The sequence below is a fragment of the Vicugna pacos genome, chromosome 20 (assembly GCF_048564905.1).
Source record: "Vicugna pacos chromosome 20, VicPac4, whole genome shotgun sequence".
NCBI classification, from domain to species: domain Eukaryota; kingdom Metazoa; phylum Chordata; class Mammalia; order Artiodactyla; family Camelidae; genus Vicugna; species Vicugna pacos.
Genome location: NC_133006.1, coordinates 32,564,808 through 32,581,967, shown reverse-complemented (window position 1 = coordinate 32,581,967; position 17,160 = coordinate 32,564,808). Strand labels below are relative to the sequence as shown.

Genomic DNA, 17,160 nt, shown 5'->3' with positions numbered 1-17,160 from the left:
TGAACACAATCATTTGTAATCACATTTCTTCACAGTGAAATTTCCAGAGGCTTATTCCATTAACTATAGCTTGTGTTCATTGAGAACCACATAAATACTATTTCTTTATTTCTTCTATCTAATGATGGTAATGGAAATGGACAATGCATTTTCTCATAGGCAATAGCATATTAGTCACAAACGCCTCCCCCCGACCTGTCCCTTGCCACCTGCATGCCTCTAATTCCCAGTTAGTGCAAATTCAGGAAATACAAGCTAATGTTAGATTAAGCAAAAAGATTTTCTTAAGGAGGGATGGGGGGAAGGTGCAGATTGTCTACAAAAGGTAAAACAAACCCTTTGTAGATGGTAACACAGAGCTAAGCCCAGGTTTATTGGTCCAGGTCGCACCCTTGGTACAAGCTGTGCAAATTACAGGCTCTTTCCCAGACCTACCACCAGTTAACCTTTCCTGTGAAATTTGGAACTGAAATTGAGACAAAAGTCACTTTGTCTTAGTGTGCCTCCGCTGTAAACCTCAGGAGATGCTGATGATTCTATGTTTTGTATTTTTCATAAGTAAAGACAAATTTTTTTGTATTTCTTCCTAAGTAAATATAGAGCCAGATGTAAATCATCTTTATAACAACTATCATTTTGCCTCACCCCTGATCTCTGCCATTTACCAAGTGTGGGTAATTTGAGAAATACAACTGTTTCTTTATGATTTTAAAATCCAAAAGTGAAACAAAAAACTTCAGTTCGGTGACAGTTCAGACCTAGACTTTTCTAGCCAAATGGAGTAGTTGTCCAGATAATTCAAGCCACATGTCACCCTTGGTCTTACAACCGTTGGCTATCTATAGTTTTTCCTCTTTGATGGGTATACTCTGCTATCTTTAACTCTGGAAAATTTTCCCATGGAAAATTTAATTTTATCTTTCTTTCTTTTTTATAAGAAATTGTATTTTCAAGCTACCAGTGCTGGCCTGACAGACAAGAAAAGAGCATTTGGGAATCCCAGATTTGGTCCACAGAGCAGTGGCAAAAAAAAAGCCAAACTAATCATTAAGTCTACTTATCAAGACAATTTATGCAAAACACTGGGGTCACTTGAGCAAATTAGATTGTGTTCACCATATTCTTCTGGAATCTTCTCTGAGGGCTTGGTTTGCTTCTATCAAACGTTTCTCCTTTGGGCGTGTAAAACAGGAATCACCACCTATGTCTTTTGAAGGGGCGCAACCAAAGCTATAAATTAGGAAACATAAAAACACAAAATTACTGCTTTCCACGAACTGATACAGACTGTGTAAGGTATTCCCAGGCTGTTTTCCAATTTAAAGCTGTTTTTCCTTCTCTGGAGGGACTTTATTTTTTGTTCTTTTTTCATCTACTGCCATATTTCACATCTCTCCAGGTCGTCCAAGGAGTAACATGCAGAGACTCCAGGAGGGTGGGAAGACTGGGGATGAGGAAGCCAGAATCATTGACAAAATCATGAGATTTGGGTTTCCCATTACCTTTCCTCTTGTACTTCTGTCTTGGGCGAAGAGAGTTTGAAGTCTTGCCTTTGAAGTGATCAAAATAGGCCCTACATTTCCTTCATGATTCGGGACCATCTTTTTATGCTGACTTTATATACATACGATTTTTTTTTAATATTTGTAAGCTTTATTTAGTGAACTCTGTATGCATACAGCTAGAGGGGGTGGTCGGTAGATAGTTTACAAAATATCCTTGGTATTTTTGTGGAAACTTGAAATTCGAGGATTATTCTGTTACCATCAATGAAGTAGGAAATATTCCCTAAATTGACTTTTAAAAAATTGTTAATAAACATATGCTTAAAATATTATACAGCCCTTCATTGTAATATTTTTAAACAATTCTGTTTTCTTGGAAAGGCCCCCAGAAAGTTTGTTTTCATTGGCAGAAGTCTCAGAATTATAGGAAGTGATAAAAATAAGAGAATAGAGACTGAAGTCATAAATTCACTTTGGTTAACACTTTTCTTGTACAGGATGATCATCTGTTAGTTATGTGCAATCTTTTTTTCTTGAATATGGTTGTCAGCCAAGAAAAGTGTGATATAAATATGAATGTAAAATCCGTAAGTACTTACAGAAATTGACAGATTTGGAAGTGTATCAGTTTCACTAAGTTCTTGATCAGAGTACATCCCGCTGAAAATAGTTTTGGTGTCTAAAATATAAACAAATCCTAAACCATGAATTTGTAAAGTATTTTCTATTGGTTTGAAAACTAATTTATGTGTATGTATGTTAGTCTCTAGTTCTGACACTGTCATTCTTTCTTTTAATCGCACCCTCCGCTTGGGGTGTGTGAGGGGTTTTATCATCCTCCCACTTTGTGTGCCATGTTACACAAGACCGTTTGAGAGTCTTTGTCTTTGGAAAAGTTAATTAACAGCATCAGCCAAAAGGTTCTGTTGTAAAGCATCGCGAATTCCTGTAGCTGTGGCATGTTAATATATATTTGTGACTGAAATGGCTTGATGATTTTTAAACGCTTTTGAGGTGTGTAATTGGGCACACAAAATGTACCTGGGGAGCATTAACTGTAAGCTGGGTGATTAATGGACCAGGCTGACTCTGAGATGGACAGCTAAAGAGAGAATCTGACCAGGAAACAGACGACAGCCATCTGTGTGCGTGCGTGCAGGGGAGTTGGGGGGGTGGCCGTAAGGGAGGGTGGACAGGAAAACCCATAAACCTGACCACTGCGTGCCAGCTGTTCCATTCAGTAGCTCTATCTGTGATCTCGGCAAACACTTGCAGACAGGTGGCTCACAATATTACTATCACTGAGCCAATTTTATAGAAGAAACATCGTAACAAAGGCTCTGTTGTGAGACACAAAATCCACCTGTTCCAAGAAATTGTCACATGGTATTTTGATTTTCTTGATCTCTGCCTTTTAAAAAATTGGTAAAACCCCAGGCCAAGACGTAGGTTGCCAGACCCTGTTCTTAAAGTTGGAGATTAATGTTATCTGTATATACATTTTTCCCTGGCTTAAAACCCCTCAGTACCTCTCCTTATAGGACCTCTGTCCTCCACAGAGCATTCGATGGTGTGGCCCAGGCCTAAGCCACACAGCCCATTTTCTGCTCCCTTGACCCCACTGTGCTGAGGAGACCTGGTCACACCCTCCTCTGTGCCCCCAGGGTCCCCGTTCATCTTACGCACGACGTCATAACAGACTGCATCTGCAACCACTATTTTGTGCACTCAACACTCCCGCTAGAATCTCATAATCTCATAATTCTTAACAAGCAAGACCTAAGCCTCCATTCTCATATACCCAGTTCCTTGCAAGGTAGCACTTGGTCAATGTTGAATGGACAAATGAGCCTACTTACTCTGATTCATTTTCAGTCTGTTTATTAAAGTTAGGCTCTATGTAGACCAAATCATCTGCTACCCCTGCTGTTATATTTGAAAAATCTTAGGACTTAAAAAGTGAACGTTGAAAATTTCCAAAAAATTTAATTAGTAAACAAAATTTTAGGTGGAAAACTTCTCTTTACAGCTGACTTTTTTTTTTTTGCTTAAACAACTGTTTCTGCTTAATTTTGTCACAAAGACATAAAACCTTCATCCAAAAGTACCCTATTAGTCCTACTTTCAACAAACTCAGCAAAATGGATAATTGGAGTCCTTTTTGTAGATTATCTAGATCCAAAGCTAGGCTGTACCCAAATTAACTGGGTAACTAAGGCAATGGTGTGTGTTGTGGTGGAGAGAAGTGGCTGTTAATTACATAGGTAATTGTCACTAGCAAAACAATATGGAGATTTCATTTAAGAACTTGTCGTTTCCCTTTCAGAATAAAATCTAAATTCTGGGGGAAGGGATAGCTCAGTGGTAGAGTGCCTGCCTAGCATTCACAAGGTCCTAGGTTCAATCCCCGGTACCTTCACTTAAAAAAAAAAAAGTAAATAAATAAACTTAATTACCTCCTCCCCTAAAAAATAAGTAAATCAAAAATTAGAGAAGAAGAAAACCTAAATTACAAAGTAATAAAGTGATTAGTAATTATTTCAAGTAATAATGAAAAAATTTTGATGCATTTTAGTATATAAATATATGTAATAAAGTTATATAATTATATATATTTATAGTATATATAACTGAAATATTACAGGCTTTCCACATGCCGCATACAATGGTTCCATTATTTTATAGTTATAGTTCATATATTTAAAATCAGAGGAAGCAGCTGTTCCCAGGACAGTTGAAATTAATTTAGAGAAAGGGATTTGCAGGCATTCTAAAAAGTCTTTGTGCCCCTCACCCCCGTTTAAAAAAAAAAAAGTAGATAATCAAGCATCTGCTCTCAAAATTAATCTTAATAGAACTTTCAAAAGCAGCATTTTTAGATTTTGTGTTGTGTTCTTGCAACACAAGTGAACTTTTGCCCCCTGAATTTGGCCATTTAATGTGCTGCGCTGCTTTGCTTTGCTTTGCTTTGCTTGCTTGCTTGCTTTCTCTCTTTCTCTCTTTCTTTCTCTCTTTCTTTCTTTCTTAAGCCGCTGTTACAATGGCTTTAATAAAATATAGTTTTCAATTGTTTCCAGTTTGGGGCTCTAATATACTTCAGACTCATTTCATTAAGATGAGGTTGTATTTTTAAAAAGCATCTGTGTAGGGGTTGCTCTGCTTAACTCAGGTTAAGCCCTTCCCCCTGCAGCTTCCTTCATTTCAGTCCTCACCTCACCTCTACTTTTCAGTCTGTGTGACCCTGTGCATGTCACAGGAGACCATAGTTCTGTAGGTCCTGAGTTTTTAGGTGTGTAATTCTACACCATAGAAATAAACTGGTTAGGGTAAAACACACTATAAAAGAATGTTAAGGTTTCTTTTAGAAGGGCCAGAAGTACTCAGATAATTTGCAGGTGTAAACACCATCTTTTATTAAATGTCTTTGTTTTATTCTGCATGTGCGGATCTGACCCCGTAGCCTCTGTTCCAGGAAATGAAGGCAATCTGCAGCCTAATTAAATATGATCCTCTGTGCCTCTCCTGGGATCCTCTCAGGTTCCTGGAGCAGCCTCCGAAGCTCTTCCCAGCCCCCATTCTCGGCATCTCCAGACAGGTCTGCCCCTGTGGGAGCTTCCGTCTGTCTCCCTACACAGACCTAACTCCAGGTGTGGGCTGGGCCAGATCTGCCCCGCCCTGCTCCTTTCTCCTCTTAGCTCCACTGCCCACAGGCCCATCTCCCACGGAGAATAAGAAGCAGTGGACCCTTCAATGGGTGACCGAGGTTGTAGGCTTCATCTGATCCACTGCTTCTCATTCAGTCTAGACAACCTGGTGCATTACCTGCCATGAGATTTTACCTCTGAGGGACGCTTACACCCAGGGGCAATGCCCTTAAATCTCCAGTCCCCAGAGTGAGGGTCAGATCCCTATCCCAGAGCGACGTGAGCACTAGGCAGGGAACCAAGATGGGGGGGGGCTCAAGGACCCCATTTCTGGAATCCACACATACTCAGGAAAAACGAGAAAGGCAATGAGTAAGGTTCCTAGAACCCGGACACAGAATCAGAACAAGGCAGTGTCCAGGGCCACTTGGTGCTGAGGTGCCAGTGCTGGCACCCACGACCTCTCACATCCCCATGGGATCAAGTCTGCTCTCAGAGTTGGCTGGAGGAGCTCGGTCTGCTGCTAAGGTGTCTGAGGGATGTGAGGAGTAGTGAGCGTAAAACTTAAATTAAATTATTACACCACCTCCCAATACTTCATGCATGTTTAAGCCAGCGGCCCAAGAGCAACACTGCGTATCTGTTGAGGGAGCCCATACTTCTGGTTCTTTCATTTGACTAGCGTCTTTTTTTTCCCCCATGTCTAAATATAGCATAAAGGATTTCCCTGAAGAAGGCTTCACAGTCAAGCAGATATGTGCTTGAATTATGCTTCTGCCATTTACAGGCTGTTTAATATTGGGTCAGCCTTTCTGACTTGCTGTTTTATTTTCTGTTAGAAAGGGATTTCAGTCCTAGTAATATCATTGTGGTGACTAAGATCCATCTCAGGACAAAGCGTAGAGTGGTTGTTCCCAACCTTGTCTGCACACTGGAATCATCTAGGGAGCTTTGGAAAACCTGGCGCCCATGTCCTGCCTCCCCAGAGAGTGTTCCTGCATGTGGCCCGAGCTTTGGAATGTCTGACGGATCCCCAGATGATTCTAATGTTCAGGCAAGTTTGGGGAGCCTTGGCGAAGAGCCTGTCCTTTACTGAGCATTAAATATCTCTTAAATGAATGAAAATAACCAGTGCCTGGCACATACAGGCCTTTCCAGAATTCTTGGCTTCCTTCCCTCCCCTGACCATCTCCCCTCTGGCCGACGGGGACACCTGAAGACAGTGTCTGGCTGTAATTCCAGCCGACATGGCTGCCACTGATAGGCAGGCACAGAAGAACGCAGAAAGCTCTGGCACCACGTGCTGTAGTAGCCTGCAGGAGAAGAGGGGAGGAGCCAGAGATAAGTTTGTCACAGGGGCAGCTGACAGAGATTCTGTTAAGGGAATGTCCAAGTTTGCCCTCGAGGACACCATACTGGAAAGCTCCTGAGTACTGACCATCAGGTCACCTTGGAAACTAGCGCCTCATCTTGTGCTCCCACCGGGGTCACAGAGGCAGAGCCTACAAAGGATAAGCCGAAGGCAGAGTTTCAGCTGGTCCTGAGCTATTTTTTTGGCTTTTATAGTTAACATTTGTTGCAGTAAATCCTTTGGTCTTCCTGGCTCAGCCACTGAATGTATCAGAATTACCAGAAGTTGAATATGTGACCCATTGGTTTCAGTGAGTATCCTTTAATGGCTCTTGGAGAGAGACTCTGAATTCTGAGAGCCAGGAAACCATCTAAGCCATTCTAAGATTTAGAAGCCAGTGTGTCTCCCCTTTCCACAGAATAGGAGAATGTTAAAGATTCAGTGTTTCAGATGGCGGGGAGGGTCCTGCCCCTTCACTGACTGTTTGAGTTATTATGTGCTGATGAGTAAAAGTAATACTCCATGGCTCTGAGTGTCTGGAACTGAGGACTGGAATATTGTCTGATGCACCATGCTTCTATTTTACACTGTTTATAATTCAGAGCAAACTCTCAAATTTCACCCCAGTAATGTAATAGGTAATATTTAAGGTACTGGAAAAAAAAATTGGTCTGTCTCAAGAACTGTGCAGTCATTTTCTCCTTGACCCAAGAATCCTGATGGAGTCAGGCTGTTCTTCCTTACAAACAGAAGAATATCACAAATTATAATTTCAGGAGACGAGACCTCCAGCCTGCTCAGTTTTTAAGTTGTGCATTCTGAATAAGAGATAAATCTTTTCTTTTCAGGGTAATTCTACACTTGATAGGGATTATCTAAGTACTTTGAAAACAGTGTGGATTTTTTTTTAACTGAAAACTACTGCAGATTAAAACTTCCTGATATGGGCACTTCGTAGTACTGGGTGTTTTATGAAAACAAGGATCTGCTGTCTTTGTTAATATTTAGCACTTATGTGATGTTTTACATACTGTATTTGGTATTGAAAATATGTGAGTCTAAGCCACATTTTCATCACTCTCCATTTTTAAAGTTTCCTATTTTTTAAATTGAATTAGTTCACCATTCCTTACCATAGCTGTACAGTTCTGCTTCGGGGTTTAAGAGTAAAGTGGTATATAAAACACGGTTATTGTATATGTTTGCTTCTGTCCTACTAGTTTTAACTCTGTGACTTCCTCTATGGGATCCTCTCAAAACATTAAGACAAATCCTTCTCTTGTCTGTCCCCTCTTACTGCCATTTGAATTTGTTAGAACTTCATACTGAAAATGACAGTTGCACTGTGCATAGCAGAGAAAAGAATAATCATAGGTCTTGCTCAGGCAAAATTAACTTTTCTCTGGTTCACTAAGAGTCAGCATTAGATGAACCAAACCATCAGAGGGGTCCTGGACCCTGATCATCTTCATGTTTGACAGATATCCAGGTCATGTATGGTCCTCACTTGGGGTTCAGTTTAAGGCACGCATACTTGAAAAATGAGTTGCAAAGAAAGGGCTTCAGTACCCCTTTCTTTAGCACCTCAAAAAGCTAACCACTGAATATTTTTCACTAGTCTCGCTCTCTTATTGGTGGGTGCAATTCCCAATGTCCTCAAAAGAATCCTCTTATCAGTTGGACCACTTTTTTCTTTTGATTATCAATTGGCCAAAACCCAGTTTCATTTATATCCTGAGCTTTGGACATGAACCTGTGAATGTGGCTGTGTTTGCCTTTGGGTTGGTGTGAATCCTGGACATGCAGTGTCTACTAACAGGGCTGTACAGCTGTGTTATGCTCCGTGTTCCCAAGGCAGACCCTGACTCGGTCCCAGGTCTTCCTAAACAGGCCCATGATGCGCAGGTGTACCCCTGGGTGCCCTCTGTGAATTGAGAACCCCACACCCTCATTGGCAGTAGGTTCTGAGTGATGTAGGCAGAATCCCAGCTCTCAGCAAGGGCATCAACCTCAATAGAACACTTTCTGTCTTCTCTCTCCCACAGGGTCCAGTGGCATCAACTGCGTCAGCACTGTCTGTCCTCTCCCTTGGGCCTGGCCTTCTTCCACCCCCACCTCCTCCACCTCCTCCAGGGCCACCTCCACTTTTTGAGAGTGAAGACAGGAAAGAGGGGTCCTCTCCTTCACGCTCAGCTTTATTTGCGCAACTTAACCAAGGGGAAGCAATTACAAAGGGTGAGAAAACCAGGCCTTGAGGCAATCTCCCTCTGGCTCCAGGCACACAGATCTCCCGGTGCCCACAGTGATGGCTACATGGTTCCACCCCAGTCCCCTGTAGGCAGGGAGCTGTGCGTTCTTCATCTCAAGGTAGATGAGCTCAGTGGGCTGTTGGGTGGATCAGAAAGAAGAACTCGGAGAGTCTGGTTCTGAATTGACCACCTCACTGCATCACTACTTCCGGTTCTGATGCTTCAGCCTCAGCTAAGCCAAGGTATCAAGATCAAGTGAAATAAAAATGACAAACAGAACCTCAGTCCTCAAGCAGTGTACAAAAAGTGTTGCCAGAAACTTTATGCAAATATATTTTTGCGTTGCATGGGTAATAGGAATGATGATGTAAGTGTTCCTACATGTTGGGCTAGGAGCTAAGAACCAAACATTCCAGCTATTTCTCTGGCTCCAACTGGCTGTTTTGTCCCCTCATCTGCAAAGGAAGGAAAGGGACTCATAACCCTTAAGTGGATTCCATTCGCTGACATAGGCTTACTGGAATGCCCTAACTTTTTAAAGCTATGTCTGATGGAATATGTCATGGGAATGATTCAGCCATATCAGAAGTAAGTCACAGGATCCTTTATGGCAAGATGGTTTGCTTTTTGCAGAATTTTTATCTGTCATCTTACCTCCTTCAAGAAGAGGTTCCTCAAGTTAAAAAATACTTACAGTACTTCTATTAACTGTAAACTTACACAGGTCTCAGACTCTGCATAGTAAGCTTGAGAAAACAGTGGACTGTTAGGAAAATAGCATTACCCAAAATTCACGTGCTGTTTACATCCTGCTGATCCCAAAAGTTAGGGACATTCCCTTTGCATAAAATACCAAGAAATGTGTCTATGTGTTACCTTCCCAGGGCTCCGGCACGTTACAGATGAACAGAAGACATACAAGAATCCCAGTCTACGGACTCACGGAGGACAGACTCCATCTCCTACCAAAAGCCACAGTCCAGGCCCCAAGTCTCCCCAGTCTCATCCTCCTAAGAAACATGCCCCTGTCTTAGAGTTGGAAGGGAAGAAATGGAGAGTAGTGAGTGAAGCCCTTTAACCTTTATTCCTGACGCGCTCCAAAAAAAGGGGCGATGACTCAAGTGTTCGCCAAGGTCTTGAGGATTTCTGAGTGACATGACAGAGCCAAAAGTCACTGGCTAGAATAGAACCCAGGGCCTTTCAGGATACTTCCATAAATGTTTTTTGTTTTTCATTATTCTCATGCATTCTCATCTTTAACTTTCGAAAATTTATTTTTTAAATTGTGGTAAAACACACACAGCACAAAATTTACCATTTGAACATTTAAGTGTGGCATTCAGTACGTGTTCAGTGACATTAAGTACATTCACACTGTTGTGCAACCATCACCACCGTCTACCCACAAAACTCTTTCATCTGGTAAAACTGAAACTCTGGACCCCTTAAACAGTAATTCCCCATTGCGCCTCACTTCAGCCCCTGGCAACTGCCTTTCTCCTTTTGATCTCCATGAATTTGACTGCTCTTTCCATAAGCTTTTCTTCTGTCCCCCATTCTAATCTACTGTAGGATGTTTCATTCTCTCCACTGACAGAGGTGCTGGTAGAACTTACCGCTTCAACCCACCAGTCTGAGCAGGACAAAGACACTTGGACTGTGGATGGAAGCTGGTGCCCCCTGCCAATCCAAGGGGCTTCCCTAAAGATTGAGGAACAAAGTCCCCAGAATAGTTGTCATGCTCTAAAAATACACTGGGACTTAGGTCTCTGTTGTGACCCTTACTAGCCTATTTGCCCAACCCCTATTTGCAGATTTTTGCTTCAGCGTCAAGTCCAGACTCAGCATCCAGACTCAACAAAAATCTCTCACATCCCTGCTCCAGCCCCCACCCACCAGCTGGGTGCCTGATTCCTGTTTGCAAATGAACACTGATCCCGGCTTCCAAGCAGCATTGCGATGACAAAGTCAGGCCTATGGTTTAGTTTAGTCTGTAAGAAAATGGTTCCAAAAGAAAGAACACATTGAGAAGCTGTAATTAATGAATGCTGAACTCCATAGTAATTTCAGCATGCAAATGACTTAATTTTTCTATAAACCTGTATATTTAATATTTCCGTATGTTTTAATTTTAGGAGTACCAAGAGGGTAGGAATGACCTTGTGATTTCAGAGACTGAACTGAGACAAGTGGCTTACATTTTCAAATGCAGCAAGTCTACTCTACAGATGAAAGGGAAAATAAATTCCATCATAATTGGTAGGTCAGAACTATGGGTCTGCATTTACTATGATAAGTTGCTTTGTATAAATCCACTGTATGTATTTAGTAGAGTGGGTTTTTTTTTTTCTTTTTTTCCTAGACAACTGTAAGAAGTTTGGCCTGGTGTTTGACAATGTGGTGGGCATTGTGGAAGTGATCAACTCTAAGGACATTCAAATGCAGGTAAATGGCCATTTCAACCACGCCCAGCCCCCACTGTGGCTTTACCCAGATCATCCACTCTGCTTGCAAGGGGACCGCCACATCCACCTAGAAAATTCCTATTCTCTTTCCCTCTAGACACAGCTGTCTTCACCTCCTCTCTGAAGCCTTCTCTTACTTCTTAGACTATGTTAATTTCTCCTTTTCAACCTCTTACAACACATCCTATCTCGCACAGCAATTACTGGTTTACCGTTTCTATTTCAAGAGCAGCTAATTAATCTTTACAGCTCCAGAAATTCATACAGTACCTGTACGTAGTAGGTGTCCAATAAATGTTTGATGAGTGAATAATAGGAATGGATCAATGAATGAGTGAACCAAAATACTAAGAGGTTCTCCAAGCATAATAGTACCATACCAAAGAGAATTTTTTCCCCCTCGGGAAAAATTGGTTCTGGGTAAAGAGGAAGAAAAGTCAATGAGATTATCAGAAAAACCACCTGGAAAGTAGGATTGGGAGTGAATTTGCAAAACAAAAAAACCTGCACTGCTTTAGTAATTTTGATTTAGCCAAATGGTATTTTATATTATACCACAAACAAAAGGACTCCTTTCTTTGGCCAACTGTAACTACTAACTTTGATTATACTCTTCTCATGTTGTTAATGCCCCTTATTTGATGTTTCCTGATAATGTTTGTTAAAATTGGCTTTTCGTTTTATAGAGCTTTCTCTTCTGTTTTACTAGGCTTTTCCCCACTGCCACTTTAATTAGATTAGTACATTCGTTAGAGGGGCGCACACTTGGAGGTGTATTTTAGGACCATCCCTAAAATCCCCCACCCTGTGGGGGAAAAAAAATCAAATTCCTACTTCATACCATGCATAGAAGTAAAGTCCTAATTGTCAAAAGAAATACTTTTAAACTTTGAGAATAAAATACAGGAGAAAATCTTTATGGCCTCTGAGTAGAAAAGAAATTAATTATGGTTAAAAAGCACAAACTATAACAAAAAAAGATGGATGAATTTAATGACATTAAAATTAAAGTTACATGTTCAACAGAAGACATCATATACAAAGGTGAAAGACAAGCCATGGATTGAAGAAAGATACTTGCAATGCAGATAATCAAAAAGTATTTATAACCAGAATTTATAAAGAACTTAGTACACATCAATAAGAAAAAGACTAGCAAACTAATAGAAAAATGGATAAAGAAGTATTTGATAAATATATGAAATTATGCATAACCTACCCAACAGAAGTAGAAATGCAAATTAATACCACAATTAGATAGATCTTTTTACACTCATCAGTTTTGAATTCAGGTTTCCTTACTTTGCGAGGGGCATGTTAGCTGAAATTCATACATATCAGAGCCATGTAACTCGAGGACTGCCTGTATATTAAAAAGTCTGGTGGTACAAAAGTTGTTATGGAAATTGAACAATGGGAACCCTAATACGTTAGTGTTGGGAGAGTAAGTCTATTACACTCACTGTGAAGAGCAAATTGGCACCATTTAATAAAATCAGAGCTATTCATAGCCCATGACCAAGCAATTCCACTCTTAGGTCTGTATACTAAAGAAGTTCTAATACATATGTTGATGAGAGGTGTAAACATGTTTATTGCAGTATTATTCATAATGGCAATAAAAACAAAAACAATTTAAATGTCCACCAGCTGGTAAATGAATAAATAAATCCACCTAATAGAATACTGTGCAGTAGTTAAAATGAACTACACTTACATGTGTAAAAATAGGTAGATCTCAGAAGCAACCTTGAGCTATAAAGGCAAATTACAGAAGAGCAGGCACTGTATAATGTGTCTCTTTTATATAAAGATCAGCAACATGCAAAATAATACACACATGTTAAATATCCTTAGGGCTCAAGGCCACCTTAAGCAAGAGACAGAGCTGGTGTGAATGGAAATACAAAATTCAGAAGAGCAAGTTGCATCTGTGGTGGGAAGGGGAGCGGCCAGTGAGATGGTGGGCGGTATAGAGGGGGCCTCAACTATATTGTAAGATTATAATCCTAAAAAAAGGCAAATGAGCCAGAATGTTAAACTCTGCTAAAGCTGTTTAGCAGACACAGGTGTATTTATGTATCTGCTATATTATTCTTTGTATGCTTCTATGTTTGAAATAGATCATTTCTAAGGCTATGGGCCTTAAAATAATCTAGAAGGATAAAGCATGGTTATCTAGCCAAGAGGGATAGGAACTTGGCCACGTGGTTCACAGATGAGAGAGAGACATTTTACTAAATACTTTCCTAACTTCTGAATGTTCAAATCAAGTGAATGTCATTACCTATTTAAAACATTTAATAAATTATTTTAAAAGGGCCTGGACACAACAGAGACAAAAAGCAGGTTAATGGTTGTCTGGGGATGAGGACAGAGATTGCTGTAAATGGGCATTAGGGATGTTTTGAGGATGAAGGAAATATTCTAAAACTGAACTGAAGTCAAGATTACACAACTCTCTATCATTAAATTGTGTGCTTAAAACAGGTGAATTTTATGTTTACACATTTTAAATCCTCAGTGCTACTGTTAAAAAGATTGAAAGGGGGAAAAAAAGGCATGGATGAAAGTTCATTTGATTTAGTTCAGTAATTCTGTTTTTTTGGCAAACTAGCCTAGAAAAATAGTACAAATTATGGGAGTGAGAAGAAACTAAGATACTATATGGAATTTTTTTTGATTCTATAGAGAAATAAATTTAAGGAAAACAAAATTAATACAGAAGCATGTATTAAATGCTTGAGCATTGGCCCGGGCAAGGTCACATGTCACCTGTCACTCAATAGAGGGGCTACTTTTTAGCCCAGTTCTCCTGATACGAAGCAGTGTCTGTTCTCGAAGTGTTCACAGGCTACCAGAGGAAAAAGGCATGTATATAATTTACTCTAATGAAGTATTGACCAAAATGCTGTGGAAATGACAGTTCTTTTCAGGGCTATTTAAAAAAATTCTACTGTTTTTCAGATTTTCAGATACATAGATGTTTTAGCACTTTTAACATAATATAGTGCTATATAAACAAAAATGAAATGTATTCTTAATATGTATTATTATAACAAGCTGGCTTAACACAGCCCCACTCTGTCTCACAAATGACTCACCTCAGACACACTGACAGTTTAGTTCTTTCCCTTTGCTTGCCTGGTATTCATGCAGTTCTAGTCGGCGTGGAAATGTTCTTCATCATTATAAAATAAACAAATCTAGAAGTTGCCACAACAGTACTGCTGGCACATTCTTGATATAAAGATATATGGATTATTGTTATTTTATTTTATTTATGGCAAAGCCCAGTGCTCACCTGACCTTAAACTACCTCTGCTTCGTGTTTTGTTTTGTTTTGTTTTGTTTTTTTGCACTGGGGCTCAGTTCCAACTCAGTGTCCAGTTTCTACAGGGAGAGGAGAAAACAGAGAAGTGTGGTGACCTGGTTCGACTCCCCTAAGGAATTCTTTACATCACCTGCACCAGCAACAGGAGTTGCTCCTTTAATTTGCAGTCCAGCCTTTTCTTGGGGTGAAAGAGGAGATGTTTTTATCACCCCAATTACCATTACAAGAAGGAAAATTATAGAGTTGTAATGTGGTCACTGGGGAAACAGGCTGCCCCTATAGAGATTTCAGGGGGATGTCTGAAAACTGACTGTTAAAAGAGAAATTTAAAACTGATCAGAATTGTTACAGCACTTGATATTTGTAACAGTACAAAGAACCACCCCCTCTTGTGTGCAGTACGACTTACCTATACAGTGAGTGGCCTGAACCACGTCTCCAGTTTGGGACTCTGAAATTAATACATTTCAAAATACCTAGACACTCATTATCTTATTTAAGCTTCACATTCAGCCAGTGAGGTTTTTATCTAGGAAAGGACTTACGTGAAAAGAATTGTAGTGTTTCTTATTTATTCTTACTTAGATTCAGGAAAACTCTACTCAATTACAGAATAATGTATTTATTCTTAAATGACCGTATTAGTCCGCGTTTTAATCCAACTTTCCTAGAGATTTGTCAAAACTAAAAATTTAAACACATAAAAGCAAATGCATCTTATTTCTTTTATCATGAAATCAAATATATGTTTCAAATCCACTAACAGAGTGGGGAGGCTTTTTCTAAACTTTTAACTGCTGTTTTCAAATGTGTCCTTTTATTTTGTCTCAGGTAAGAGACCCTGAGGTTTGAGAATCCCCTTGTGTGGTCCTTTCATTCTGTCCCCAAATGACACCTACTAATTCACCCTGGAGATATGGCCCTTCACCAGTCTCTCCAGCCCTGACCCAGCTGTTCCTAAGGCTTGGTTAGACCCATGGACTGCCCTTATTTGGGGATATTGGAATTTCTGTTTATTTGCTTTGGCCCTAGTTTTGTTTTTGTTTTTGTTTTTTTTTCTATTTCAGGTAATGGGGAGAGTGCCAACAATTTCCATTAATAAGACAGAAGGCTGCCACATATACCTCAGTGAAGATGCATTAGACTGTGAGATTGTGAGTGCCAAGTCATCTGAAATGAATGTACTTATCCCTCAGGATGGTGATTATGTAAGTACCTTTTAAAAGACTGTAAAGAATTCTTCATTATTAACATTCTTAGAGACTGATTAATCACTTACCAACCTTTGAGCTTCATCTGTAGAAGAGTTCGCAGGCCAGAGAGGAATCCAGAGAGTTGCCTTTCACATATCTTCTCCCTTGTTAGTTGTTTGACTATGCCCAGTCCTGGATTCGTGATTCTCAAGGCATCTTACTAATAATTACCTTAATGGGCCAGCTCTTATCAAATAGTACACCGTGCATCTGAGTTCATATTATTTAAGACTGAATATTTTCTTTTGCTCTGGTGGAGGCAGACAGAAACGAGGGAGAAATGCTTTGGAGGAACAAAAGGGAGCAAAAGGAGGTAGTAGTAAGTAGACCTGTTTGTATGCGGATTCGTACATCAGTGGTTCTCAAACTCAGCATAAGAATCAGCTGGGGAACATGATGAAAATACCAGCTCCCAAGCTTTGCACCTAGAAGTTGGATTCAGGAGGCTTGGAGTGGGGTCCAGGAGTCTGTGGTTTTAATATATCCCAGGCGATGCTGATGCCATCGGTCCCTCCAGTGACCCTTCAGAGAAACACGAGCCTAAGCCACCATGTATTTTCTTTGTCTCCTCTCCCCAGCAGAGCGGTTTCTAGAATAAGCAAGCAGTACGTCTCAAGTATTGAAAAGGAAGTATAAATAAATTCATTTTCTGCATCACGCAGGGTGGTGGACCTGCTAATTGTTGCTACTTGGAAGCAAGTCATGGCTTCCTACTAGTTGTTGCTTCTTGAAAGAGAGAAGTAAATCCAGAGATAATTCCCTCTGATGCTAACTGTGCCAGGAAGCCGTGAAACAGGGAAAGGTGGGAGAAAGTGTAACTTAGCAGGCACGCCTTGTAAGAGGGACCTCCGTCAGCCTGCGGGTGAATCACCGGCCGTCAGCACAGCAGTCAGCACTCGGGTTAATCTCCTGAGGCAGACAACGTGATTGCTGCTGTGTTCCCCTTTCCTCCCCCTGCCAGTAAGCACTGCCCAGGCACACACCAACTATTGCAGCCCGGAATTCGTTGTTTAAGTCTGAAAAACAAAACTCTGCAAGCACTGGCCATGCTTCACTAGGTATCTGGACAGCCTACCCCTGAGCTCGAGAAGAGTCTCCTCTTGGACTTTCCACCTAAAAAAAAAAAGAAAGAAAGAAAGAAAGAAAAACACTACTGAAGAGCTAAAGCTAACACAGAACAACTTCGGAAGAGGGAAACCAGAACTTGGGGTGATTCCTGGCCTTTGCAGCTGTTTAAGCAGAAGACTCAGCTCCATGGGAACTGGATTTGCTCAGAAAAGCTGTAGGGTTTGGATGAGCGCCCCAGACTAATTAAACAAGAGTCCCTGGGTGTGGTACCCAGACATCTGTATGGGTTAA

At 40.5% G+C, this 17,160-nt stretch overlaps 1 protein-coding gene across 4 annotated transcripts in view; it reads left to right on the top strand.

Moving 5' to 3' along the window:
• The window catches only part of CAP2 (cyclase associated actin cytoskeleton regulatory protein 2), a 141,609-nt gene that overhangs the window by 121,081 nt on the left and 3,368 nt on the right, over positions 1–17,160 (top strand). For all 4 annotated transcript variants that reach the window (XM_072945623.1, XM_006198618.4, XM_072945625.1 and 1 more), the window contains 5 exons: positions 8,546–8,735; positions 9,634–9,809; positions 10,885–11,008; positions 11,112–11,194; positions 15,616–15,756. In XM_072945623.1, the coding sequence (XP_072801724.1) occupies positions 8,546–8,735; positions 9,634–9,809; positions 10,885–11,008; positions 11,112–11,194; positions 15,616–15,756 (714 nt within the window). The remainder of the gene's footprint in view (positions 1–8,545; positions 8,736–9,633; positions 9,810–10,884; positions 11,009–11,111; positions 11,195–15,615; positions 15,757–17,160) is intronic.